The 26,950-nt window shown below is 34.9% G+C and overlaps 4 protein-coding genes across 7 annotated transcripts; 1 reads left to right on the top strand and 3 right to left on the bottom strand.

Moving 5' to 3' along the window:
* On the bottom strand, positions 1-2,919 carry LOC112098199 (WAT1-related protein At4g08290-like). The gene is given in 10 exon segments (XM_024183844.1): positions 1-77; positions 80-131; positions 133-156; positions 390-454; positions 457-526; positions 653-758; positions 947-1,060; positions 2,330-2,392; positions 2,600-2,757; positions 2,905-2,919. Coding segments are annotated over 10 exon segments (744 nt in total).
* A 4,397-nt stretch (positions 2,920-7,316) lies between these two features.
* Positions 7,317-9,863, bottom strand: LOC18042819. Of its 2 annotated transcripts, XR_002905467.1 has the most exons (4): positions 9,516-9,863; positions 9,335-9,424; positions 7,724-7,939; positions 7,317-7,611 (listed from the first exon to the last, which is right to left on the bottom strand). XR_002905467.1 is itself a non-coding variant. In XM_006434100.2 (3 exons), exons 1-3 carry the CDS (start codon positions 9,843-9,845, stop codon positions 7,862-7,864), a joined length of 498 nt encoding a protein of 165 aa, XP_006434163.1. In that variant the 5' UTR covers positions 9,846-9,863; the 3' UTR covers positions 7,642-7,861. The 2 variants fall into 2 exon arrangements, 1 of the variants encoding a protein (XP_006434163.1); XM_006434100.2 differs by lacking the exon at positions 7,317-7,611 and having other exon boundaries at positions 7,642-7,939.
* A 335-nt stretch (positions 9,864-10,198) lies between these two features.
* LOC18042818 (transmembrane emp24 domain-containing protein p24delta5) lies at positions 10,199-13,794 on the bottom strand. Of its 3 annotated transcripts, none has more exons than XM_024185189.1 (5): positions 13,327-13,792; positions 12,740-12,952; positions 12,550-12,626; positions 11,319-11,464; positions 10,199-10,333 (listed from the first exon to the last, which is right to left on the bottom strand). In XM_024185189.1, exons 1-4 carry the CDS (start codon positions 13,558-13,560, stop codon positions 11,320-11,322), a joined length of 669 nt encoding a protein of 222 aa, XP_024040957.1. In that variant the 5' UTR covers positions 13,561-13,792; the 3' UTR covers positions 10,199-10,333; position 11,319. The 3 variants fall into 3 exon arrangements, with proteins under 3 accessions (XP_024040957.1, XP_024040956.1, XP_024040958.1); XM_024185190.1 differs by lacking the exon at positions 10,199-10,333 and adding an exon at positions 12,033-12,093 and having other exon boundaries at positions 11,385-11,464; positions 13,327-13,794; XM_024185188.1 differs by lacking the exon at positions 10,199-10,333 and having other exon boundaries at positions 11,104-11,464; positions 13,327-13,791.
* Positions 13,795-14,831: 1,037 nt separating this feature from the next.
* Positions 14,832-18,612, top strand: LOC112098515 (aminoacylase-1). The gene is made up of 4 exons (XM_024185049.1): positions 14,832-15,778; positions 15,879-16,016; positions 17,738-17,977; positions 18,071-18,612. The coding sequence occupies exons 1-4, from the start codon at positions 14,843-14,845 to the stop codon at positions 18,158-18,160; spliced, it is 1,404 nt and encodes a 467-aa protein (XP_024040817.1). The 5' UTR covers positions 14,832-14,842; the 3' UTR covers positions 18,161-18,612.
* Positions 18,613-26,950: the final 8,338 nt, after the last annotated feature.

Here is a 26,950-nt window from a genome sequence, read left to right as displayed (position 1 = left end):
TTAGCTTCCAAGGTGAAGTTTTTCAGTAACGATGACGGAGCCAACAATAGCAACGATGATCATGCAAAGAGGTCGAGGGCAGTGACAAATACTGGGCCTTCTGTCTTCGTCACAAGTCCTTGCACATAATTATGTGATTCCCGAGCTAACTATTCCCTGTAAATGCATTTTTACAAAAACACAAATTAGTGAAGTAATATAAAAATAGTAAAGTCTTATACATGAATATATAGAGGAATTTGACATTCCAAGATTGTAACCAGTAAAGTTTTTAATAAGAAATTTGACATTCGTATTAAAAAAACTAGTTAATTTATGGGTTAATAACATCTATAACCCTGACCACATGTAAGGAAACACTTTATATTATTTTCTACGCAGGTCCCCACCGTGTAAAGTGGGGCAAAGAGCCTAGAGTCCCAGTCGACTGCCCATCCACTGAATCGCTGCACCCTGCAAGAGTTCCGGCCAAGCATATAATCGACGACAGAGACAGCTCTGCCCGGTATCTCTTTATCGTTATCGACTGAATTACCATGCATGCATTCAAAATATATCATAGAGAAGAAGGGCTTAAGGTTAATTTTGTCAAATAAAAAATTATATCAAATTTATGCTTGTAAACAATTATGGTGCCACGCAAGAAGATTACTTGAAGTACGTAAGAGGAGGACCAGGAGACGCAACCTAGAAGGATTAGGAGTGTTCCAGCCACCCACTGTTTATCGGAGTCGTCGCCACCGCTGCTTTCGCGGTGGCTTGTTGTTTTTTATGACCATGCATGGGAGATGAAGGACAGGGGTTTTGAGTATTGTCGTCAGCAAAGCTTCTCCAGGAGTCACTACGAAGACCTTAGCTTGACTATGCTTGAAACTCTTTCATATTTACTCTCTCTAATCTGTTGGTTCACCAGATTTTTTTTTCGGCGTCTTTTGAAAAGATTCACTGGATACGATAATTTAAAAGAGAATTAACTCTGCATTCATAATCAATTGCAGATGCATATGTTGCTGACGTGAATTTCATTCCCAAGTACGTGAAACTTCGATCGAGGATTGGTCTGTGAATCAAGTACTATATACTTAGCATAAAATATAAATGTTATAATTTCACCTGAGACTTTTAATTGAACGATAAAATATATGTGCCATGTTATTTAATATTATCAATAAACTTACGATTAATTCAAAAAAAAAAAAACAATACACTTATATATTTTGAATATTTCCAGTATTTTAGTATACATCCTTCTTGCTAATAAATTCTTTGTCATATGTGCTACACCATCGATTGCGGAAAAATAAATATATGTACGACAAGAATCCTAGCGAGATTTTACATCTAAAAACTCACCATTCATTTCATTAATTTGAGTGTATAATTTAAAAATTGCAATTATCTGTACATATTTTAGGATGAGCATTCCATTTAAATAAAAAAAAAAAAGAACAAAGTGCACCTCATAAAAGTGATTTTTTTCAGATATATTTGTGTAAAGTTTTCTTTTAAAAAATAAAATAAAACACTTCTGTTAAAGGGTAGTGTTTGGCCCTACTTTTTGTTTTTTAAATAATCCATTATCACCCTAATATTTTAAAAAACTAATAGTAATAACCAATTAATACCCACATGTATTTTGTAGTGTAAATATCATTATACTTTGAGCTAATTAGTTGTGTAGGTATATCTGTTTAGTTATCATATATTTCTCACCTGTTGCATGTTATATTTATATGAATTATAAATTATTTAAGATAAAAATATTAGAGAAAATAGTCCACATCGACTGAGTATTAAAACTTGAGTTAGTATATAAGACTTGAGTAAACCCCAAACTCTTAAACTAGCTTTTAGGTTGAGTTAGGTTTACATGCTTATATATGTTACCAGAGCCAAATTAATGTACGAGTGGCCTACACTATCTTATCATGTGACAAGGACCAATCAAAAGGATGGTATGCACGTGACAGGGGGTGCTATGGCAAATATCTCACATCAACTGAGTATTGAATTTAGGTTAAGTATATAAGATTTGGACAACTTTCAACTTTTGAGTTAGTTTTTAGATTGAGTTAGACCTATAAACTTTTATGAAAAATATTATTTTACCCTCGAAAGGGTCAAATCGCTCAGCCATGAAAGCATCAAGATGTCTTCTTCAATACTCTTTTAAAATATATGGACTGAATGAGTTATTAATTTAAACTATTTGAAGGAGCGTTTACTCGTTATTTTCTATTTCAAAGAATAATAATGTGCTCTTCCAACTCTAACTAGCTAAAAACATGTCAAAATGTAAAGTGTTATGTGGGTGCATGAGAAAACATACTTAAGAAATCCCACGGTCATTATTAGTAAGAAATTTGAAATCTTCATCTTAGGCCCTATTTTCCTGTAAGAAATGAAGAAATGGAGACGCATTAAAATCAACAAGGAAAAGGTTGAAAAAGTACAGAGAATAGAGTAATCTTTTGTAAGAAAATATTTAGTAGAGAGTTAATTTCAAATTATCCCAAATAATCAGACTACCTTCAAAATATCGTCCAAATTATTCAAAACTTTAAATTACTCCTAAGTTCAGTCTTTTTTAATAAATTACCTTTCAAGCACTAGGGCAAAAGGCGCAAGGACAAAGGCAGCAATAGCATTGCGATAAACGATTGGCACATAACGATTCATGCCTTGATTGAGAGTCGCCATGCTAATTATGAACATTCCGGCTGAGCCAAATTGCAAGAAAATCATAAGCAAATATGTCTTAAGATTTTCGAAGACCGTTCTTAATTACTTAAATTATAATTTGATGAACTGAAAACTCTATACGATTCGCACGTGAAATAGCGTGAATGGTCTTTCTTATATAGAGCAAAATCATGAAGCACGCTTAAATTGTTCAGATAATACGGTTGCTCTGGTCATCAATTTGCACTTTTAATTCAACTGATTGTTTTTGTCTTCTTAATCGTTGGGAAATTCATCTTTTCATTAAAAATAAAGGAAGCGGAACATATCAATCAATGTTTCAATCTAATCTTATATGATAATCTAGATGACTATTGCAAATTAAAGGTTTCTCATGCATGTAATTCAACATGAATAGTACAAGTGCTATATAATAAAAAAAATAAATAGTATTTCTATCATTCTCTATAGAAGAATACACATATATGGGAATACATAAATATGTAATGGATTTCTTAATAGTTAACCACATTCTACCAACTATTGGTAAACTAATCAAATTCTGCCACTTATTGGTAAACTATCAAACATGTATTATTAAGCTATCTTTTAAAATAATAACTTCTTAATCGAGTTTGTTGGCACTCCATTCTTCCCATCTACAAAACACTCTTTATGATAAAAGATCCAACTAACAATAAAATTATATATCATTATTGATACAATCCAAGAGTACATAACAAGCTAAAAATTAAATGATTTTTCGTGCTTTGGCCTCCATAAAATTAACCAGACTTCAATTTCAGTTAATTAAATTGGATGGAAGCAGTTTCTTGTCGTGCATATAGCGAATTGATTAATCCACCATGACATAATCATATCCATTAATTTTACCTTATCACATAGAACTCAATATACAATAGACTAGCAACATTTTGCAAAACCAAATTAGAACTTAACATCTGGCATCGATCAGTATATATAGTTAATTTGGATGCAAGATGCGGAAAATAGAAACAGCAAACCTATTTATATCAGGCCATGCATATACGTATATATAGAGTACCTGATCAAGATTTTTTTTACCCGGAGATCACATTTAAAAAGAATTAAGTTTTAATTATTAGTTATTAATCATAGGTAGTACATTAGTATATATGGTGTATAAATGGAGAAAATAACGAAAGTGCGTAGTGAGGTAAGCCCATAATGGGGTGGTGAGTGCTTCATTATTTGTCTTCCAAATTAAGTGTTAGTTAATTACGTGTCGTTTTCATCCTCAAAACAAATTTAATCAAATATGTAATAAAGGTTTGGGAGTAGGAGAAAAAATGATATAGGACAGATGAAGCAACTATATACCGTGTGCTATTATTTTGCATCATCATCAAATGATGATTTCTTGTTCCAAAAAATATTAATTATCCAAAAAAAATTTTACACTAATGGAGCCGGTACACACATCAATCAAGCATGAATCGTCATATCCTAAAAATGTGTAAACATACATTTATCGGCTACGAAAGAAATTGGGAGCAAGCAAAGCAATTGGGGATAAGTTTCCCCCAGACATTGGGATGTGTCAGTGATTTCAGCTTTTCTTAATTTTCTTATAGCTGATTGGTAGAAATAAAGCAGCGGCTGTTAATGAATTTGCGTATAGTTGCTTCTCAATCAGCTTGCATGATATTGATAGGCAAAAGAAAACAAATCTTCGCCTCAATTCTGAATTCTGATATTCAAAAACTAATTCCCTTAGCATCAATGACCAAAATAAATAAAATATATGCGAAAAGTATTTTTTTTTTAAAAATCTCAGTTACCATTAATAATAGAAAGAACATAAAATATTTATCAAATACAAAGTCTATTAGTCTTAAAGCAACAACATCTTAAAGGCCACAGTCTATCTAGGTGTATGGATTTTTATTGTTTAAAGTTGGAGTTGATTAACAACAATTATTAGATTGATACGATGTCATCCACTTTAACCTTAAAAAGACCCACTCAAAGTAAAAAGACCCACTCAAATTTAAAAGAATGAACTCTTTTGTTAGTTTAAGAAATTCATTATTAAGAAAAAGGAAGAGGAGTTTTGTGGGGGAAGATCACAGAATACAATTAGGAATTAAATGGTCGGACAACAGATCGATACAATGAAAGAGCCAAAAGATGATAGAGGGTCTTACATAATTAAGTGGAAAGCAGTCAAAAAGTGGGAAAAAGGTTGTTCTTTTCTTCAATGTTGTTTGATTTGCTTTAGAATGATTGAAGAAGAAAGGTACCATTGTGATGAACTAATGAAAGAGTTGTTTTCCATTTGCAATTAAACGGAAAACGAAACTTACAGAGAAGTTGTGCACATTTGCACGTCATATGCTTTATAATCGATCTTATTTTTCTAGTTGCCTTAGTTAATCTGCTACTTAATTAACTGCTTTATTGAAGCACTCACAAATTAAACAATAATAATTGAGTACATATATGCACCATTCTTATTATGTGAGTGAGATATTTAACCATTCTAATAAATTTTCTAACAACTCCATGCACATTCAAGCTACATGCATGGACACGTAAGTCGATAAAGAGGATCTATATACTGGTCTTACACTACTTTAGAGTTCTTTTCATTTTCAAAAAAGAGAGAAGAAAGCGTTAAAATGATTAATCAAATAATTTGGCCATTACTAGCTAGCCAACTACATGACTGTCTCAATAAATTATTGCTTATCAGAAAGCTGCTTTAATGGTCAGAAAAGCGAACTAGCCAGCTAGCTAGCTAGGGATCCATTGATAAAGCAAGAAAACAGCTTTGACATGATTCCAGCTTAGTGATATCGAGTCCAATCCGCAAACTTTAACCCTACAATCAGCCCGTGCATGATTGATAGCGATAGAATATTCAAGATTCAAGATTCAAGATTCAAGATTCAAGATTCATGATTCATGAATCATGAACAAAAGGCCACGAAGCTAGTTTGATCCAGAACGTGTGCGTACACGTACTCATTTATTAATTTGTGCACGGATGTTGCAGTCATGCAATGCTTAATCCATGGGAATACAAATTTGGATAGGCTTGGAACTAAATAATTCCTCTGAAAAAGGAAAAAGACAAATTAAAACGTGGGGGGGGGGAAAAAAAAGATTGTAACATAACGCATTGATTGAGAAAGAAAGAAAAAAGTTAATATCAATAGACTACGTATCTTCCCACGTCCAAACCCAAATCGTTGATGGTACCGTTGCCAACCAATTTTGGCAAAGGAATTGTTGGCAAGAACGGCATAATCTATGATGAGCAACAACAACCCAATATTGGTTAATTTCCAAATTAATGTAAGAATTAATTAGCAACGCGCTTTCCTCTCTAATTTTTGTCTCTTTCGTCTCTTATAAATATCTAGATCAACATCCCAAGATGAATGTTGAAAGATAAATAATTTTTTTTAACCACAAATTGATATTAAATAAAAATCTGACGCATGCATAAATCCAAAGTTTTATAATTTATTTGATCGTATTATATAAAAATGTACTTTATCTTTTATTGTTTTAATGCTAGTATGAAATGGGTATTATACCGAAACCAAAAAGGTAATCATAATAAACAACGATTTGCAAATAGAAGAAATATCTAGCCTCTATTTCCAAATACTGTAAATGCGTTTATGACAGAACTTTGGCTAGACCAATGTATGAAAGATGTACTTAACACTTGTCTTAATATTAACGTTGAGTTCTTAATTATCAACCTAAAGCTAAGGTCTCTCTCATGTTTGGACACACACATGCTAATTTTGTATCAATTAGTTTTTATTTTTTCAATCTTGACCCATTTTTTGGGCGAAGCTCAAGTCCTTTCACGTAAAGAGATCTACTTAAAAGTTTTAAGTATATCCTTTTAATTTTGGCCCCAATTAACTACAATGACTAAACTCAGTATCTGGCATCCCATAAGATAACGTTGTGAAAGTGAAGCGTTATTTAATGGAGAAATTACATCTGTTGATAGTCTTGAGTTCTCTTTTCCTCACACGATGAATCCACGGCATCGATAATGGTTGTCACTACCAATAACAGCAATACTAGCATCTATCAAATTTATAATTTGCCACAATCTTTTGGGTTTTTGGCTCATTCAGCTGCTAAGTGACATTTTTTTTCTGTAATGCAACAATACTTGATCAAATTCGATTATTAATTAATTAATTAGTAAAGCATTACTTTCCAAAGTTTAAATAAATAATAAGAAAAGTAATCTGAAAGAATTGCATTATGTAGCAGTTTAATTAGAGTCTTGAAGGATATTTTTCAAAAGTGCCTCTAGAGAGTTGTAATTTAAATACATAAACGTGGATTTCTGATTGTAAAACCAAAAAGACAAAAACTGAATGAATTGAATAATCCTCTTCCGAAAATGCGACACCATAGTTTGAGAATGGGCTGGGCTTGGTCTCGAGTAAAAAGTTCGTTTTAAAAATAAATACAATACTATTAATATTTTATAATCATAACTATTGAGGAGGAAATTATTCTGTTTTCAGGGAAGCAACTAACACTCTTTAAGTACTGGGAGAAAATCGAGTCCCTATAAGAATGAGTTGTTACAACTGTGCTCGAAGTCTATCGGAACCTAAAGTTAAATGATATTAGTTTTATCAAGTACAATACAAATACAAATACAAAATAGGGAAACAAATTTCATTCAGTGATAGATGATGACAATGACATAACACAATACAAAACCGATTATCCCAATTTTATGTGTCAGTAACCTCCTATGGGTCCTGGCCTCCTGGGTGTTGATAAAGCAGAAAGCAGTCAAACAACATAAAGTTATCTTTGTTGCCTTAGGTTTTCTGATGATTGGATTTAAGAGATCAAACTTAATGGATTGGTCAAAAGAGCAAAATGAAAGCACATCTGCACCTTGTCCACAAAAGCAATGGAAGAAAACAAATCAATGTCTCTACTTTCATAAAAATCACAGTGATTGGCTATAAAGATACACTTTTTCGCTAGAAAGAACAAATACCAGAAAATTGTTGCCACCATTCATCAGGAGTTCAAGTTGATAATACATCACAATTCAACCACACAACCAGCTGTCACCTTCAAGATACTTCCTCCGGATAAAGCGATTTTAGTTGAGTTTTAATAGCACATATGCCAGTCATTGTCTTAAAGCAGCTGCAATCTTCTTCTGAATTAACTCCACCCCGATCCGAGGAGATAATCTAGGTAGAGCTTCCTGAAAGAAAGAACAATTTTGTGTTAGATATTTAAAAAGATCATGTGAGTTCACCTCCAAAATTGATCAGATAATAAAGGTAAAATTGATCAGATAATAAAGGTTTATAAATTTTATACAACCAAACAGGTTTAAGGAAAAAGTAAAAGCATAAAGCACAGCAGATGTCAAGAATGAAACAAGCCATGACAAAGGTGATGACATAAAAAATATTTTGTTTAAGAATCAAAACCGCATGTTAAAGAGAAACTGTAGGTATCAGTCATCAATATCTTTTAATTGTGAAATATAAACTTTTTCTAATGTTGGTTATATATGATCTTAATATCTGGTCAGTAGGGATAACGAGAAAATATACATAAACAGATTGATCAGTGATGACAAGAAGACCTCAACTTGTAGAAACTTTCACCACAAAAGATATAGGGTCAGGAACAACTTGAAATATGCGGAAGCAGAAGATCCATCATCAATTACTGATTATATATATATATATATTTACTGACCAGAATATTTAAGAAATTCAATTGCTGATAAGCCATTACACAGTCAAGTGACATTTGGCTCAACCAAGCCTCAATCCTAAACCTGTGATCCAAGCCATCAGCACCTGCTCAACATTTACTTTTGGGAGTTATCAACTCTCACATGATATTATTACTAGTGAATATATTGCAATGATCATTGGAATATGAAAGACATCTATTACCATCCCCCGTCACAACTCACAAGACAGACTTCTTAAGTTAAATACGGATGTGATTCAAAATGATCTATGGTCGTCTAGTGAAAGAGTCATTCATGCACTGTTCCACATGATTTAATCTCAAGCCATCTGTTTAAGATATCTTTGTACATCAAGTTATACAATCTAATCAACTGTCACAATGACTGCCAAAATCCTTGTGAGCCTGAGCGTAATCATTCACAAAATAACCCCCCTGTAATTAGCACATTTCTTTCATTTGTAACCTGCCACCACGAAAACAAAAATGAATATAACTCCAGAACTCACATTCTTCGGTGGTCAAATATGACCTTGTCCAAAGCCATATAAATGGGGGGAAAAAAACGTCTATCTTATTCTCAGTAAGAAATTACTCTATCATTTTCAATGAGCAACTGCTGAAGCAGTTGATATCTCCTAGGTAATTTGTATACAGAATCAAAATTTTGAGTTCTTAGAAAAATAAATTTTTAAGTCAACGGTGTGTTGGACTGTTAGCCTTTTAAGCTCCACCTTGATTCTAGTGCTTTTCTCTAATGAATTCATTAGTGTGATAGGAATGTGTAAATTAATGAATCTTGAAACAGAAATCAGCAGACAAAGCTAAAGCTTAAATTTCAGAACAAATTGCCCAACAGAAAATCAAAGAAAAAATAAAATAAAATAACCTCGGTGCCATCAGAAAGTACTCTGGCCAATACAGGTATCTCATACTGGTAAGACTTTTCCCACTCAGGATTGGTTGTAATATCTCTCACCTGACAAAATCAACAACACACATTCAACACAATCAATCAAATTACTACACACAGACAAAGAGAGAGAGTGTGTGTGGGAGAAATGGGTAACCTGTAAATCGACGTCGTGAAGGGAATCAGGGCCCGAGAGTAAGAAAGCGGCCTGCAGCTTTTCTTTGAGGCCATCACACAAACAGCAACCGGGCTTTGAGTATAGCACTAGCTTTCTTGTCGAAGATGAAGAAGATGATGATGATGATGAATAAGCCAAAGGAGAAAAACCCCATCTGGATCTTCGTCTGCTAACCAATGTTAATGACAATGGTCGCGCCACTACCGTTGCTACTGTTGCTGCTGCCATAATAGCCATTATGTTCCAGTTATTCTTAGCCTCAAGACTCTTTCTCGGGCCCGTTCTGTTTCCTCTTCTTTTTTTTTTCATATTAATTAAAATTACGTAAATAACTAAATATAAATTATTTTTTATTTGTTATTTTTTATTTTAAAATGAGAATTCAATGAAATATTTAAATAATTATTATTTTAATAAATTTTTTACACATTCATTTTATAATTTATATTTAAAATTTTTTGAGAAAATTATAAGAGTTTAGAATTATGAAAATAGAGATTGTGTAATAAAAATATTTTAAGATTTTTATTATTTTATAAATAAAAAATTAAAAGAATTATTTTTTGAGTGAGAATTCATGAGAAAATAATTGATTTTAATATAAAATTTATTTTTCACAAATTAAATTGAAGTATTTTAAAAATAAAATTAAAAAAAGGAATTATAAGTATTTTTAATTGACGCAAGAAGCTCGGTCCAAATGGTGTTGGTCTAATCGCTTATTATTGGGCCAACAATGTTTTGCACAAAGAAGTGATATAGAATCCCCTTTAAAACTCCCATGTAGGCATGTACCCCTGTTTGATTAAATGGGAAAAAAAAAAAACCATTAAACAATTAAAAAAGAAGGCACATCATCATATACCATTTTTTTCTTCTTAAATCCGACATTCAAAATTTTAATTAACAATTAAATACAGTTATCATTAGTTCCCAATTTTCAGATAAACTGGAGCAAATTTGTATGGGCTAAATAAATACGGGACAAATATAAATAAAACAAAGGCCAATGTTTAGAGTCTTGTAACACAAATAAATTGACAAATCAAATTTCATAAACTATAAATAGGGGAAAAACTTCACAAGAAAGAGGCATTTGAAGGAGCAGCAACAAGGCATGAAGGAAAATTTGAACATGAAAATTTATCCAAGGCAAATAGTAGCTACAGACTGCAATTAACACTCAAGACAAGATCCTAGTTAATCGAAACTCAAGATCTTAATATTGTAAAGCAAGCTTCACAATTTTAAGTCAATACAATATTTGCTCAGCCACCATTATGAATGAAGGATCTTCTACTCATTTTGTTGCGTGAAGAACAGACACTCAAAATGTCTGCCTGCGTATCTCTCAACTAAAGTTAGTAAACTACGTTAACACTCCTATGTTAATGTTCACGAGTCCCTTTTAGTACTGCTTCCGCCCATGGGTGTTCATCACTTAACAGGGCGTTGAATAAGATAATTAAAATTTTAAAAAAATAAATTAAAGGGTGCAAGTAGAGAATTGTGTTAAAAATAGAGATAATTATGCTAAGGCCCATTTCTCTCTCTTTCTCTCTCTCTATACGTTTGAAGTAAACATTGTATACCTTCAAATTTCAATTTCATCCATCCAAGACACAACTCCCATCCACGATTCTTATGAGAAAAAATAATAATAAAAAAAAAATAGAAGAAAAAGAAAGAAACTATGGTATGGTGTGAACGAATGGATTTGGGCATTTCAGTTCCCCAGACTGAGGCAAGCTTTCTATTGACAAATAAAATTCGACAGCATACTCTAGATAAGCTTCTTCTTCTGAAAGTATCGTGTCAAGTACCACAGCTGCAATGAGGAAACTGCAATGCAGACACCAAGCGACAAAATACTGAGCCACGCCACTCTAGAATTGGTTACTTCACTGACTTCCCTCATCTCTGCTTCCCTGTGTGTTGCGCATATCACAAAATGAAAGTTAATTCGAAACAATTCTAAGTGCAAAGGTATTAAAGTTACAGCACCGAAGAGTTTTCAAGCAAAAGCACAAATTGGTAATAGTAGGCCCTCTAACATGGTAAATAAATATCGTTACAATACAACCGAGATTTCATGTTTTGAGTTAGGGCTTTCAGGTAAGGTTTTCAGGTTTGGTATTAGAGATTTAAGTTAGGATATCAACTACACAGTTGGAGATTTCAAAGTTCTGTATTGGCGGTTGTAATGTTGCATGCATGCATCTTAGCCAACTTATTGTAAATTAACTTATCATTCTAAGATATATCTACATAATATGAAAATTTAGAATGATATTATGCACATAGTATTACCAGAAACTGGTCCTATACATGTTTGTAAATTGATGTCCCCGTACGAGAAGATAATCTCACTTTTGAAAAATGACTGATAATTTTTTTTTTCCTAGACGAAGTAACTGATTTGTTGATATAAGTCAATACAAAACAGTATTCTCTTAGTTATTTTCCCTCAATGTATTAAATAAAGGTTGTTTTTACCTTTTAGTAATCACACTTCAAAACTGTCCGACCGGAGGAGATCCTTGCCAACACTATGAAACTATCCACTAACCAAGGTTAAAGAGTTACTCGAGAGTCAAATTTATATTTTTCATATTCACATCATATATATGCTTAGGAATCACACAGTAACTATACTTGTTGAGACACCCTCAGGGTTTGACTCGAGTAGCAAAAGGATGGGGAGGATAGGCCCTAGGTCAAACCTTCACAAGTGTATTTAGCGAATCAGAAATAATGTTAATTGTAATTGTATCTGCACCAATACCTATATTAGGAGCCAGAATCAGCAAACAGCTCAACTCTTTTCACTCTTGCCAATATATCTAGTTATTGCCACGTTGTACATTAGAGCCCGAAACAATCAATGATAACGCAAACTTCATGTTTCTCTGACTCAAATTTTTATGAATAAAAGTTACTAGCATACACTAATTGTAGTAGGTTAATATTCCAGTCTGCCAGTAATCAAAATGGAGGGAGAAAGAGGGAAGACCTGTGCTTGAGGAAGAGCAGATTCTCATGGATGGACTGCACTTGCGCTTCAAGTCTCTTCAAGTGAAGCTCAACACCCTGGAGGCATGCAGTATAGACATGAACAGAAAAACAAGAAATCAAGTGGAAATCTGTAAAAATCTTAGTCCCGATTCTAGCTTCAGTAGGAATGAATAGTTTAAGGAACTTGCCTCAATCTTATCTTTCTTTGCAACTGATTCCCAATCCTTGGCAGAAAATCCAATTCTCCAATCAAGGCCCAGAGTCGCGTCTGCAACTTTCTGCGGGTTGGATCCCAGCCAGAAACATGCCATATAATTGCCGGCCTCAGTAGTGGTAAATGCAAATTGACCATGAGTTACATTTTCATTGTGATGAAGATTGTTCCCATAGGGAGATGTCACCTAAATAAACATACGCAGAGCTTATAAGCTGCTAAAGAAATCACACCGATCCTGAAATTTGAATCTTCCTTCATACTCATCGTAAGAGAACAATTCATGACACAGGTACAGATGATGGAGAATAGATCCAAACTCACAGATTTTTTTTATTTTTTTAAAATTTATGATACTTGGAATTTTTAAATCTACCTTTGCCGCGAGCAAGTAAAATCCAATTTTACACAACAAGTGATACATACAACTATCACATGTCAATCAATATACAAAACAATAATAATAAATAAATAAATAATTCATGAACCATACTGATTTAATCAATAATTAAGCTTATCTCATGGGTGAATTCAACTGTTCAATAACGGATTAAGAGGTACCTTGGCAGATACAGTGGGAGGGTGTTCGGGGTGAGCTTCATCGATCACGTAATAATCAGCTAAAACGACGACGTTGCTATTTATCTCCTCGGACACACACTTGGTCCCCGAACTCGGTATCTGTAACCATATAGCTTCTGTTACTGGTACGACGCAGATGTAACACGCTAAGCATAGCAGCAGTATTAGCGGAAGCACCGTCGCTCGGTCGAGTGAAATTAGAGTTTCTCCCATGCTAGTTCCACTGTGAGACTTGTCTTTTGTTTTCGACGAGATTTGTTCTTGTTGTTGGTTTTGGTTGTAGAAGTCGAGAAGAGGAGTTAGTAACACGCGAAGCGGGCGCGTGATTTGGTCGCTTCCGATGGGGTCGGTATCCGCCTATCCGGAGCTTTTGACGCGACAGGTCTTGAGTGACTGTCCAATCGCGTTTGAGTTGGACGGTCCAGTTAGGACATTCAAGGTTGCATGTCAATTGGATTATGAAATTTCCCACGCGCAGCCACGATCCTAACACTGCGAAAATATATATATCTTTTCTTTTTGTGTATGAAGTTTTACCTTTTTTTTTATGATTAGCCTATGATTGAAGTATTTCGTCTCATATAAAAATACTCTTATGTTGACAGACGAAAATTACACAATTACAATCACGGCAAGAGAAAATGTTTTGTGAAAATCTTTTTGTCTTTTTTTTTTTGAAAGGTTGTGAAAATCATTATAACCAAATAATTAATAATTTATCTATGGAAGGAAGAAATATACATGCTTTATAACATTGTTATGTTATACTAATTTGTATAAAAAAAATTATGGTTCTATCATTATTGATATTACTATGTACTTTGATTCTAAATTTTTTCTTTACACAAAAATCATCTAAAAACGAAAAATTGTAGTAAAAATAATGATTATGAAGAAAATGGTATCAACATAGATTGTTACTTTACAAAAGTAATATGAAACAAGAAAAAGATAATAAATGAAAGTTTTTCTTTGGTGATAAAATGTTCTAAAAGATTTTTGAGTAGATTTTATTATAGGATATATATGGTCATAGACTCATAGTGGGATTGTGTATCTTTTTGTAATATGATGGTAATTCTCTTTTTACTCTATATGAGCTATGATCTCTTGTATCACTAAGTAAATTTTTTTTACTTAGCATCCATTAAACATAAGATTTACCCACAATTATAAAATATATTACCCAAATTCCTTCATATCATGTGATGTGTGAATGTGTATTAGGATTTTATTTATTTTTACTAACTTGGAACAGAAATCTGAATTAGATTTGTTTTTGAAATTAGTATAAATTAATTTCGATAAAGAATTATACTGGCAGGTTAGATAATTTATATTCAAGTATTAACATTCAGATCCCTACACTTAAAATAATTTCTCAACTCTCTTAAAAAAACAAAAAAAGAAGAAGGTAATAATCAAGTGAGGATAAGATTTTACAATGTTTTCAAAATAGGTCCAAAAATTGAATACTACGAAATGACAAACATTAATGCTTTGTGTTTACAGTTTCCCACTCGTCGAGTTCTTTGCTACAGTATCACAGTCCACTCTATTACAGTCTACAGTCACTTCCATGGCCGCCGGTCGCCATATGCTTCTGATGCTCGCAGCCGCGATCCTCTTCTCCTTCACTTCATCTGGAAAATCACACGAAGAACGAGAGCCCATAACTCGCTTCAAACAATACCTCCGATTCAATACCGCCCACCCGAATCCCAACTACACAGCTCCGGTGTCCTTCCTCGTATCCCAAGCTCAATCCATTGGCCTTCAATTCAAGACCCTAGAATTTGTCCCGAATAAACCCGTCTTACTCCTAACTTGGCCCGGCTCAGACCCTTCTCTCCCTTCTATCCTCTTGAACTCCCACCTCGACTCCGTCCCCGCCGAGCCAGACAAATGGTCCCACCCTCCCTTCTCCGCCTTCCACTCCCCTGAAACCGGCCAAATATTTGCCCGTGGGTCCCAGGACGACAAGTGCATCGCCATCCAGTACCTCGAAGCCATCCGCAACTTGATACTGGTCAAAAACTTCAAGCCAATCCGTACCGTCCACGTGTCCTGCGTGCCCGACGAGGAAATCGGAGGGTTTGACGGGATGGCGAAGTTCGTTGAGTCTAACGAGTTTCGGGAACTGAATGTTGGGTTTGTTATGGACGAAGGACAGGCTTCGACGAACGATGATTTTAGGGTCTTTTACGCGGACAGGTCGCCGTGGCACTTGATAATTAGAGCTAAAGGTGCGCCGGGGCATGGTTCGAGGATGTTTGATAATGGGGCGATGGAGAATTTGATGAAGAGCGTTGAGATGATTACCAAGTTCAGAGAGAGCCAGTTTGATGTGGTTAAGGCTGGACGAGCGGCGAACTCTGAGGTCATTTCGGTCAATCCGGTTTATTTGAAAGCTGGCATTCCGTCACCAACTGTGAGATTTGTCATTTGAAGTTTGGTATTGGTTCTTTCCTTCTTTTTTTTTCCTCCTTCCGTGGGTGATGCTATTGTTGGATTGCTTGTGCTTTTTGCAGGGGTTTGTAATGAACATGCAACCTTCGGAGGCTAAGGCCGGGTTTGATGTTAGATTGCCACCTACGGCAGACCCTGATCTTATCAGAAGGAGAATTGCCGAAGAATGGGCCCCGGCTATAAGGAATATGTCGTATGAGGTGAATTGTGATCTTTCAGTTATTTTGTTTTTAACTTATACAAATTTGTAGTGCAGCTCATTGAATTTGATCGGCTATTGTTGAGAAATTATTGTTTAAGTGCCTATAAATACAGCTTCATCAAGTATATGCTTACAAAATTGGGATTCAAAGATTTTACGTCGTTTGATTACAAGAGGCATTTTAACTTACTTAGAGGAAAGCTCTGGGTGGCGTTATTACAAATTGTCATGCATCAAGTGATTACTTTTCTTATCATCTCACTACCACACGGTGCATTATATGAGGGCCCTGGTATATGCCACATTATGTGTACTGTTGCTCAGTAATGACACAGTTTGTCAGTAAGTGATTACAAGGCTCTATTGAAGATAGATTACAGTATTGGAATTACTAGCTCTTTACATTTTCTTCTGTGAATAGAGGTTCCTTTGCATCCTTCTATAATACCTATCTTCTTCTTTGTGATAAACATTAGAGATGTTCTGCGTAAATGAACAAGAATTTTGCATCTCAATTTATGTAAAAAGTTGGTGCTTTATTGAGTAGATAGGAATTGCACATCCACGGGCCATTGTAACATCAGGACATGTAATAGTGGTGTGCCATTTGATCAGACTCGGGGATTACTGGTTTGAAAAATTAAGTTGATTATCAATAATCATTAGGATTTGGACTTTGCATTCTATACCTTTCTGCTGTTTGAGCAGTAGGTGAGCTGGTGAGGTACTTTTTTCTCTCTGTGTGTGTATGTGTGATTTTGTCTGTATGAATATGGGTTTCTTAGGAATTTGTTTCTTTGATCCCAGACACCTGTGTGTTTCTTGTGCTTTCAACTTGTCCTTTGAATGCACACTCAAAAGATATTACTGGGTGTCAATTAGGAATCAAGCAATAATAAACATTCATGCCATTGTCTCTGCAGGGTAATATAATCCTGTAATATGTACAAAGGTGTGTTGTCTTTTTGACCTGTTTGCTTCTGGAAGTTTTGATTTGTTAACTTATGTTTTTCAAAGCTTTTGTTCTATCCTGTTATTTGTGAATGAGCAATAAGATTTCTTCATTTTGGTCCATATTATCCTAGAAATCATATAGCTGAAGGGTTCTTGTTTTTTCGTAGAATTCTCGTTCCTTGTTATTACGCAAACAATGGCTCTGATAAAAATTATTATGATCAAATTCTCATTATCTGCCCAAAAAATTTTTGTTCAGCTTTCTAAGAATTAAGTTCTAACAGAGAACTCCAGTTTTATTTTGTTGGCCTTAGTTTCTCTTCGAAGATTTTAGCAAATAAGGTCAAGACTAGGGAGACTAAAAGACCCTGGCTTACATCAAAATAGAACTGGGATCCTTCATTCAAAAGTGCCTTGATAGTGCTAGACTCAGTGTACCATGTGTTATCAGCTGGATATTTATCACATGATTTCAATGAAATCTTCAAACCTCAGAGAAGCATTTTAAAATCTTTTATGGAAATAATATGCATGTTTGGTGCAATTCAATTATGTTGCTATTTGGTTCATTTTATCTTTACATTCTAGTTTATATTGGCATGATAGACCTCTGTTTGTCACTTGATTATTTTTGATTCACTGGTACAAACATTTTATTAACAATGAGTCCAAAGTTGCTGACTTCAAGTTTTCATATGTTTTATCATCCTCCTTTGTTTTCTTGGCAATGAAAGGGATCAGCTAATTCTGCTCTTTTTATGGCAGATAATTGAGAAAGGACCGATAAGAGACTACAAGGGCCGTCCTCTAATGACGCTGACTGATGATTCCAATCCTTGGTGGTCGGTCTTTAAGCAAGCTGTGACATCAGCTGGAGGAAAACTTGGAAAGCCTGAAATTTTGGCTTCAACTACTGATGCACGCTACATGAGACAGTTGGGAATTCCTGCTCTTGGCTTCTCCCCGATGGCGAATACCCCTATCTTATTGCACGACCATAACGAGGTTAGACAGATTTGCCAATTTTACTTAAAGGTAGCGTGTGCATTTGCTGCCAGCTCCTTTTCTTTTTCCTGACTTATTTCTTCTGTCTTGCAGTTCCTGAAAGATACCGTATTCTTGAAGGGAGTCGAGGTATACGAATCTGTAATCAGTTCCTTGAGTTCTTTTGTGGAGCCATCTGGTTAGACATGCAATTTGGTTGCTGATGAAGACAATATCACACGCTGAGCGTCAACATGGCTGGTGGTGATGTTACCCTGATATGATAGTGCATGCACTTCACCACCCTGGGATATATGTATTTTTATATCATTTGGTTGGCGTACAGTTTCTGTACTATATACATGTTCATTATACTTCCACTTGGTCCACAATAATGTGTCTTTTCAGCAATTTGCATGAGCAATAAATTTTGTCCATGAGACTTTACTTGTAATTAAATTCCGTGGTAAACCTTCCATAGAGACTTTGCTGCCTGATTTCCCTTTTCCCTCTCAACTATTTGGAGGCTGACTGCGAGCAAGGCAAGAGTAGAACTACCATTGTCAGCTTGGCCGGGCTGCAACTTTTGACTATTTCAGAGCTTTTACTATATTCATTGTAGATTTGACTCCTGATATTGAAAATTTTGTTTGCAAACCCCACGTGGGTGACTTTGTTGTTTTTTTTTTTTTTTTTTTGGGTGTTGTGGTTGGGGGTTTGGGTTGTCCTCAGTTTTGAGTTCTAAGCAGTTTCCAATGAGATTAGATTTTCACTGAAAGCAACGTCACATGAATCAAACAATGGTAGTCCTGTAGATGGCATTTTTTCACTGGAACCAGAGAAAATGTTTACGGCATCTGGAGGGATTTCCCTTTGTTTTCCAGATCATATATGCAAAACAAGATGATTAAATACCCAGAAATGAGGATCACATGTCCGCAGATTTGCCCTGCGGAAAAGATTCAACACAATCTCAAAAAACATTTAAGAATCCACATATGCAAATAATAAATAACACAAGTTGCTGAAAAACATTTTTTTCATAAATCTCGTAAACTCTAACTCACGTCACGCACTGTTTCTAATCTATCCCTTCAAGCGTCAGCCTGCTCGTCATCTCATCTCCCCTCGTAACTTAAAAGCACCCACCTAAATGATAAATAAAATAAACCAATAAAACAACTGTACCTCAGCATTGCCCGAGCCATTACTATGGATATGGTGGTGGTTGTTGATACTGTCATACACTTTTTCCTCGAAGTTTCTCGTCTGAGAATAAATAAATAAATTAAAAGAGGATTTGATATTCTTACAAAGGGCTAACCCCACATGGATTTTGCCCCTCTATCCTCCAGCAAGCTTCAAACTTCGGAATCCTTCTCTGCAATTTCGCCCATCCTCTCTTCTTCATTTTTCCCATTTCTATAATAAATGCAAGTGACAATAAGTCTCAATTATTTAAAAGAATTATATCGCCGTGCGACTTCTTGTTTTATGCCTCAACAAACAGGCCCTACTTCCCGCTGGCTGGACTCAACACCCTTGAAATATGGTATTTGTATGTTTATGCGACGATGTACGGAAGCTTATCGGGGTACGGGCTGCCAGTTCACCAGAGAGCGTCCTAATTCTTGTGAGAGATAATGTACGTAGTACAATTAATGTACAAGATATGATAAGAAAATGAAGAAGTGTTCATGCATGCATGTTCATTAATGATTGTGCATTTTAATCATCAGGTAGGGACTCTGAGTTGGCGGTGTGTATACGATTGACAAGTACAAACTAGTGTCAAAAAGGGACAATTCTTTTGGTTTAGTAGTGTAGATTCAGAGGTGTATTTGTAATTGTTGTGCTTCAATTTAACTTTGAAAACTAGTAGTTAAAGTATTCGATAAACAAATACTTTTACTTAGTTTCGTAAATAATTTCGCAATTGCACGTTGAGAAGCCAGGCATCCTCAATTATAAATATACCCTCAAATGTTTAAGCAAATATGTCCAATTAATTCGCCCCAAGGAATCATTCAATTTAATTAGAATAAGTTATTGATCAAACATATATTGAAATGAACTTGTGACTGCTCTTTTCCTTCAATAACCCCCCAGCTCTAGCTAGGTAGGGTAATCAAATAACAAGTCTTGTTACAGTAACAACAACGACGACGACGACGAATGGCGAGTAACACAAATCTACAATATTTTCAAACAAAAGTACCCTAGCTTGTTTAGAATCTCTGTTAAAGCTCACTTCGGTTTCTAGTTTAGTTTTACAGCTTGCAGCCAAAAAAACATAAAGAAATTGGTAAACAAAACTTTCCCAATAACAAGCACAATCTTGACTAATTTCTCAGTTAAAAGTATAACTATATAATGTATATATATTGAACCACAGTCATTGTTAATTGTGCTTTGAGTACCCATTTGGTCAACCAAGTAGTGCCTAATGCCCTTTCAAAAAAAAAAAAAGAGTAGTGCCTAATGCATGCTAGCCGTAAGCAAATAACCATAAATATGACGATGAAATTTCCTTCTCAGTTTCGGTCAAACAAAGCCCTTGTTTCATTCCGACGTTTCTGACACAGGCTCTCTCATAAATATTGAAGTAAAATGGAGTGTGGCTTGAACATGTGGGGGGAGCAATAAAAAATGACCTCATACATGGGGCGAATCGGAGTGACAGCCACCTGACAATAAAATAACAATATAGTAACGTATAATTATTTTTGGAAGAATTAATAATCCAATTTATTAGAAAACGAAAGAAAGAGATGCTTCGCAATTATTATGATTCTTTGTGATTTTTAATTTATGTGTGTTCATATGAAGGAAGGAGGGACGAGGGAGACGACTCGTACGGATTGACGACACTATTCTTTTCACACATGGATTATCATTGGCAAGTGCAAATTTTGTCTGCCAAATATTAATTTCTCTCTCTCTCTCTCTCTCTGTCCCCCAAGAATTTCTTTTCCCTTTTCTAATTGGGGTTTACACTTTTAACTGGTTGAAAAATTGAGTTTACATTGGGTGATAGAATAAAATTAGTAAGACTAAGAGAGCATATAGAAAATTTGCATTCATATATTGTCTAGGACTAGGATTGCTTGATTTTCTGAGAAGTGTAAAGTTTTTCGTTAGTTTTGTAACTTTTTATAGTTAGAGATCAATATTCTTGTATTTTAGAAAATGATACGAAATTAAAATATCCTTAAAACAAAACTAATCTAATGTCTGTTGTGATCTGTGCGAACTTGAAATCCAAAATCAATTTATTTGAGAAAATTGTTGGTCTAATCCTACCCTACTTACCAAGTGTTACAAATTAAACAAAGGCGATGTTCCTCGAGAAACTATCGAAATTCCAAAGCTTTTGCCCAGTTTATTTGGTTGAGGCAAATGCCAAAGGTGAGATTGGAAAACCGAGAAGGTATTTGACTTTCTCCCCGTAAAAAAGCCATGAAAATGCAAATGTTAAACATTATCTGACGCATTTATGAGCTGTTTTGGAAAAGTAAGTTTTGAGGAAAGTTGACTGTTGAATTGCTTCTTATTGGTACCAACCAGACAACCAAAATTTTATAGCCAAGAGACTAGGAATAGTAAACCTAGCATCATTAATTTTCTCCCTGGCCCTTGTATTTAAGAGTTTGATGTAGATGTGCTTCAGGAATATTAGAAGTACTTGAACCAAAATTTATAGCTCTAACGGTAGTACTGTACTGTCATGCTTATGAATTCTAGTGAAAATCATATGATATTTTAAATATGAGAAAGAATATATAACTAAATGGGATATGGCACGGTCCAAGATTATTCTAAAAATTTTAATAAATATTTTTTTTATTATGATCATTATCAGAATCATAATTAATTAATTTCAAAACAAATGTGTTCATGTGTTAAAATTTTATTAAATGATCGTGCCGACATGATGTGTCAGTTCTACTTAAATAAATTATAATTTCATAATTTTTTCACCTTAATTTATCTTGAAAGATCATTTAAACTGCCATGACATGATGTCCTAAACTCTTCAACAGTTCGACAAACAACAATTGTCCTTGCAATTTTCATACTTCACCATTAATTATCAACGATGAACTTTTTTTTTTTTTTTTGATAAGGAAGTAAAGCTTTCCATTAACAGAACTTTGACAGTAACAACGAAACATGAACTGAGAAATTTTCCAGCCAAATACACTGATTTTCAACGTCTAAAGCTTTCTTTGCTACAGAATGAGCAGCTATATTACAGCTCCTTGGAGCAAATTGGATTGATGCTTGGCTCTGGATCCTAAGCTTTGTCTGGATTTCTGCAATAATCCATTCAATTTCTATCTTGCTTTCCTTTCTGTTTAATAAAAGATCCACCACCTCCTTTGAATCTGACTCAATGACCATTGGCACGCAAGCCACCTGTTGAGCAGTTTCAATTCCAAACAAAACAGCTTCAGCTTCCATACTAGCTACAGTGCCTCGAAATGGACTTAATTGTGCATGATGAACTTAATTGTGCTGGAAAGTTGACAAACCCCTATCATCTCCATGCTGCCAAGTATGAAAAAAGTTACAATCAAATTTGTCACTCTATGACTCCATCGATCTATCTCAATCAAAGTGTGAAAACAAATATGTCGACCCGGCTTAGAAAGTTTCTCTTGTCCTTCTTCCAATGCATATATGGATTATGCAGCAGCTATAGCATGGTCAGCATGCATGTGACCGTGTGTGCTGGCAATTTGCAAAAGTAAATCAAAGGCGTTCAATTTTAGCATGTTGCCGTACCGAGCGAATCCCATCGAATCCCGCAATGAAAAAGAAGATTATATATGGTATTACAGTGAGTGACAAGTAGCTAGTTAGAAAGAAAAAAAAAAGAAAAAAAAAAGAGCAAGGTCAATTCATGCAGGCGTAAGCAGCTAAGAAAAAAATATCATCAACACGGTTGAGATGTGTGTGTCTCAATTTATTATTATCACTTTCGATTGACAGAAATTGAATTGATTTTGGCTTAATTTGCACGATGGGAGGGCCATCAGCTGCATGCCATAGAGCCCATTACGCGGTTTTAGAGCTGCATGCAAGACAGTGAAGCAACAGCTGTTTTCATTTTTTTTTTTTTTCTTTTTCTCACTTACAATACGTATTCTCACTATTTAGACTGCCCGTACTGATGTTTAATTCTTGCGTGTTTATTAAAATAATTCTGATATCTTTGCTTAGTTTTTGTGTTAATTAATATCGTTAACTGCAGATCCCTGGAAGTTGCCTCTAGGATGAAGCATCCAATGTTTGTCACTGTTAGAGCAGCTCATTATGCTGAACAGAAGAAGGTGAAGACTAAGATGAAGAAAATACAGAGCAAGTTACAGGGCAAGTGTGTCAGCAGTGCCAGCTCAGCTAACAGCTCAGCAGATTAGTTAAAGATGGTTGTAAGCATGATGTGCATTGTACTGAAGTTAGTTAGCTTTGATTACAGTTAGTCTTTGGATTAGTTAAATGAAGTTACCGTGATTGCATTGTATATAAACAGGTGATGCTTTGTAATTAAATGTTAAGCAAAATAAAAATCAAAGTTTGTTAAGGAAATATCTCCAGAATTATCAATTCATTTTCTTAATAACCAAACAACTTTATTTCATTTTCTTTCATGGTATCAGAGCCACTCTAATGGCTAGTTCCAGTAGCACAACATCAAATCCAAATCAAATGAATCTAAATCAATCATCACATATCTCCTTTTCGTTCAGCACTCCAGTCAAATTGGATCGATCAAATTTCATGATTTGGCGAAAGCAAGTTCTTACTACAATAAGAGGAAATCGTCTTGAAGATTTTATTTCTGGAAATCAAATCATACCAGAACAATACATTTCTAATACAGTAGCTGATGGATCAGTACAGAGAATCACGAATCCAGCTTACATCAACTGGCGAGCTCAGGATCAAACTTTGCTTGGCTGGATTTTGTCATCCATAAGTGAAGGTATCTTAAATACTGTTCTTAATTGCGAAAATTCATTTGAAGCATGGAGATCAATTGAAAAACAATTTGGAGTACAATCTGAGGCTAGAGTTATGCAATTGAGGTATGAAATGAATGTCCTTAGAAAAGAGAATATGTCTGTTGAGGAGTACTGTTTAAAAGTAAAAGCTGTTGCTGATAAGCTTGCTTGTGCTGGTAGCCCTGTGTCTGAGAAAGATCTGCTAATGCAAATTCTGAATGGCCTAGGACCTGGATTTCTAGATCTTGCTTCAATAATTACTGCTAATAGAATGTCGTATGATGATGCTTATGCATTACTCTTAACACATGAGGCAAGAATGGAACAAAATCATAATACTAAAGATCTTTTTAGTGCAAACTATGGGATGATGAATGCTAACTACTCTCAGTTTAGAGGAAATAATAAGAGAGGTGGTTATAGTGGATATCAAGGGCAATTTAATGCTGGAAATAGGAATCAAAATGGAGGAAGAGGAATGTTTTTCAATTCATTCAATGCATATGCTTATAAACCTGTGCTTAACAACAGGCATAATTTCAATGTGAATCATGGCTCAACTTCAATGCCCAATGGAAATGGATCTGATGATAATGTGCTTATCTGTCAAATCTGTCATAAAGCTGGACATGCAGCTGATGTTTGTTGGCACAGACACTTTGATGGCTATGCTCCTCAACCCAGACAATTTGGAAGGGGCAGAGGGCATAAGTCTGCTTATATGGCTAACTTTGATCCACAAATTGGCTTTACTTCACAATTTGAAGATTCGTTTGCTACAGAATATCCTGGTTATCATGGGTACCATCCACCTGATATGAATGCATCAGTTGCATCAGTAAGTCATCACTCATCTGATATGCATTCTGTACCTGGAGCAGCTTATATTGCAAATTTTGAAGGACCAGCTGATGAAGGGTGGTATCTTGATAGTGGAGCTACGCATCACATCACTAACAGCATGGCCAATATGCATATCAGAGATCAATTCACTGGAGCAGATCAGCTCATTATTGGAAATGGACAAGGTTTGCCCATAACTCATGTTGGTGATGCATCCTTTCTCTTTAAAAGTTCCAATTCTACACACAAACACTCACCTATAGTACTTAAAGATATTCTGTTGGTGCCTTCCATTACCAAAAATTTGTTAAGTATCTCGAAGCTTACCACTGATAACAATTTGTCTGTTGAATTTCTTGGAAATGTTTGTTTTGTGAAGGATTCTCTGAGGGGACAGGTACTTCTGCAGGGTCTTGCTGAGAAAGGGTTATACAGGCTGTTATTGAAATCATCATCATCCTCTCAGTTATCATCATCTTTTCTTTCTCACATGTGTTCCAATAAACCTTTGTCTATGCTTTCTTGTTGTTGTTTCAATTCTGTTCCTTCTGGAGTTGTTACAGAATCTCAGAAATCATGTAATCAAACTGATGATTCATCTTGTAAAACTTCAGTTAATAAAGCTATTTTGCTTCATAGAAAGTTTGGTCATCCCAATCATCAAATATTAACTCATATACTCAAAACAGCAAAATCTATTCATTTACCTGCATATCAAAAGCAACAAATGCATCAGTACATCTGTGAGGCCTGTCAAATGGGCAAAACACATAAACTTCATTTTCCAATTACTGAAACCAAAACCTCCAAAACTCTAGAACTTATACACACTGATTTATGGGGTCCTTCTCCCATTATTTCTAGAGATGGTTATCAGTATTATATAAGTTTTGTAGATGACTACAGCAGGTATACATGGATTTATCCTTTGAAGCTAAAGTCTGAGGCATTAGAAGTCTTTAAGCTCTTTAAACTGCAGGTTGAAAATCAGTTTAGCACAACCATTAAGATGATGCAATCTGATTGGGGGGGAGAGTATAGACCATTCACTGAGTTTTTAAGCCAATTTGGTATCATCTTTAGACATCCTTGTCCTCACACTCATCATCAAAATGGGTTAGTTGAAAGGAAGCATAGACATATTGTTGAATTGGGTCTGACTCTCTTAGCTCAAGCTCAACTTCCCTTTAAGTTCTGGTGGGATGCATTTCATACTGCTGTATATCACATCAATAGACTTCCATCTCCTGTTTTGCACCTTTTAACCCCATATGAAAAGACATTCAAACACAAACCTGATTATGATTTTCTCAGATGTTTTGGGTGTTCTTGTTATCCTTACTTGAGAGATTACAATAAACATAAATTTGCCTACCATTCTAGTAAGTGCATATTCATTGGTTACAGTCCTTCACATAAGGGCTACAAATGTTTACACCCTTCAGGTCGAGTCTATGTGGCAAGACATGTTACCTTTGATGAATCAGTTTTTTCCTTATGCCACTGAGTTTGTTTTTCATAGTCATGCTAAAACTGATTCTCAAATTTCTCATTCCCATACACCACAGCAAATCCATCATATCTCTTCTTTGCCTGTCAATAACAGCACTGGTAATCTGAACTCTGTAAGATCTGGAAGCAGCAGTTCAAGTCACTCAGATCATCTAGAACAGACAGCAACTGATCAGAATTCACAACAAGCTACCATAAATGACAGGTCACCTTTTCATACATGTCCAACAATTGTTGAATCTATACAAAATATTCCAGAACCTCCACATCACTCTTTGCCTATACAAAGTCACCATCCTAGCAACACTTCTTTCTATCCATATACACAACCAAATACACATCAGATGATAACCAGAAGTAAAGCAGGGATTTTCAAACCCAAAATTTATACTGCTGTGCTTACTCACAAGGAACCAGATACTGTGCAAGAAGCATTAAATGATTCAAAGTGGCTACAAGCTATGAGGGAGGAATATGATGCCTTGATTAAGAATAATACATGGACATTGGTTCCAAGACAAGCTGATCAGCATGTGGTTGGAAATAAATGGGTGTATAGAATCAAATATAATACAGATGGAAGTGTAGCTAAGTATAAAGCTAGACTTGTTGCAAAGGGTTTTCAGCAAGT

The sequence above is a fragment of the Citrus clementina genome, unplaced genomic scaffold, assembly GCF_000493195.1.
Source record: "Citrus clementina cultivar Clemenules unplaced genomic scaffold, Citrus_clementina_v1.0 scaffold_5, whole genome shotgun sequence".
Taxonomy (NCBI): domain Eukaryota; kingdom Viridiplantae; phylum Streptophyta; class Magnoliopsida; order Sapindales; family Rutaceae; genus Citrus; species Citrus x clementina.
The sequence above is the reverse complement of the archived record's forward strand: the minus strand, read 5'-3'. Positions and strand labels throughout refer to the sequence as shown.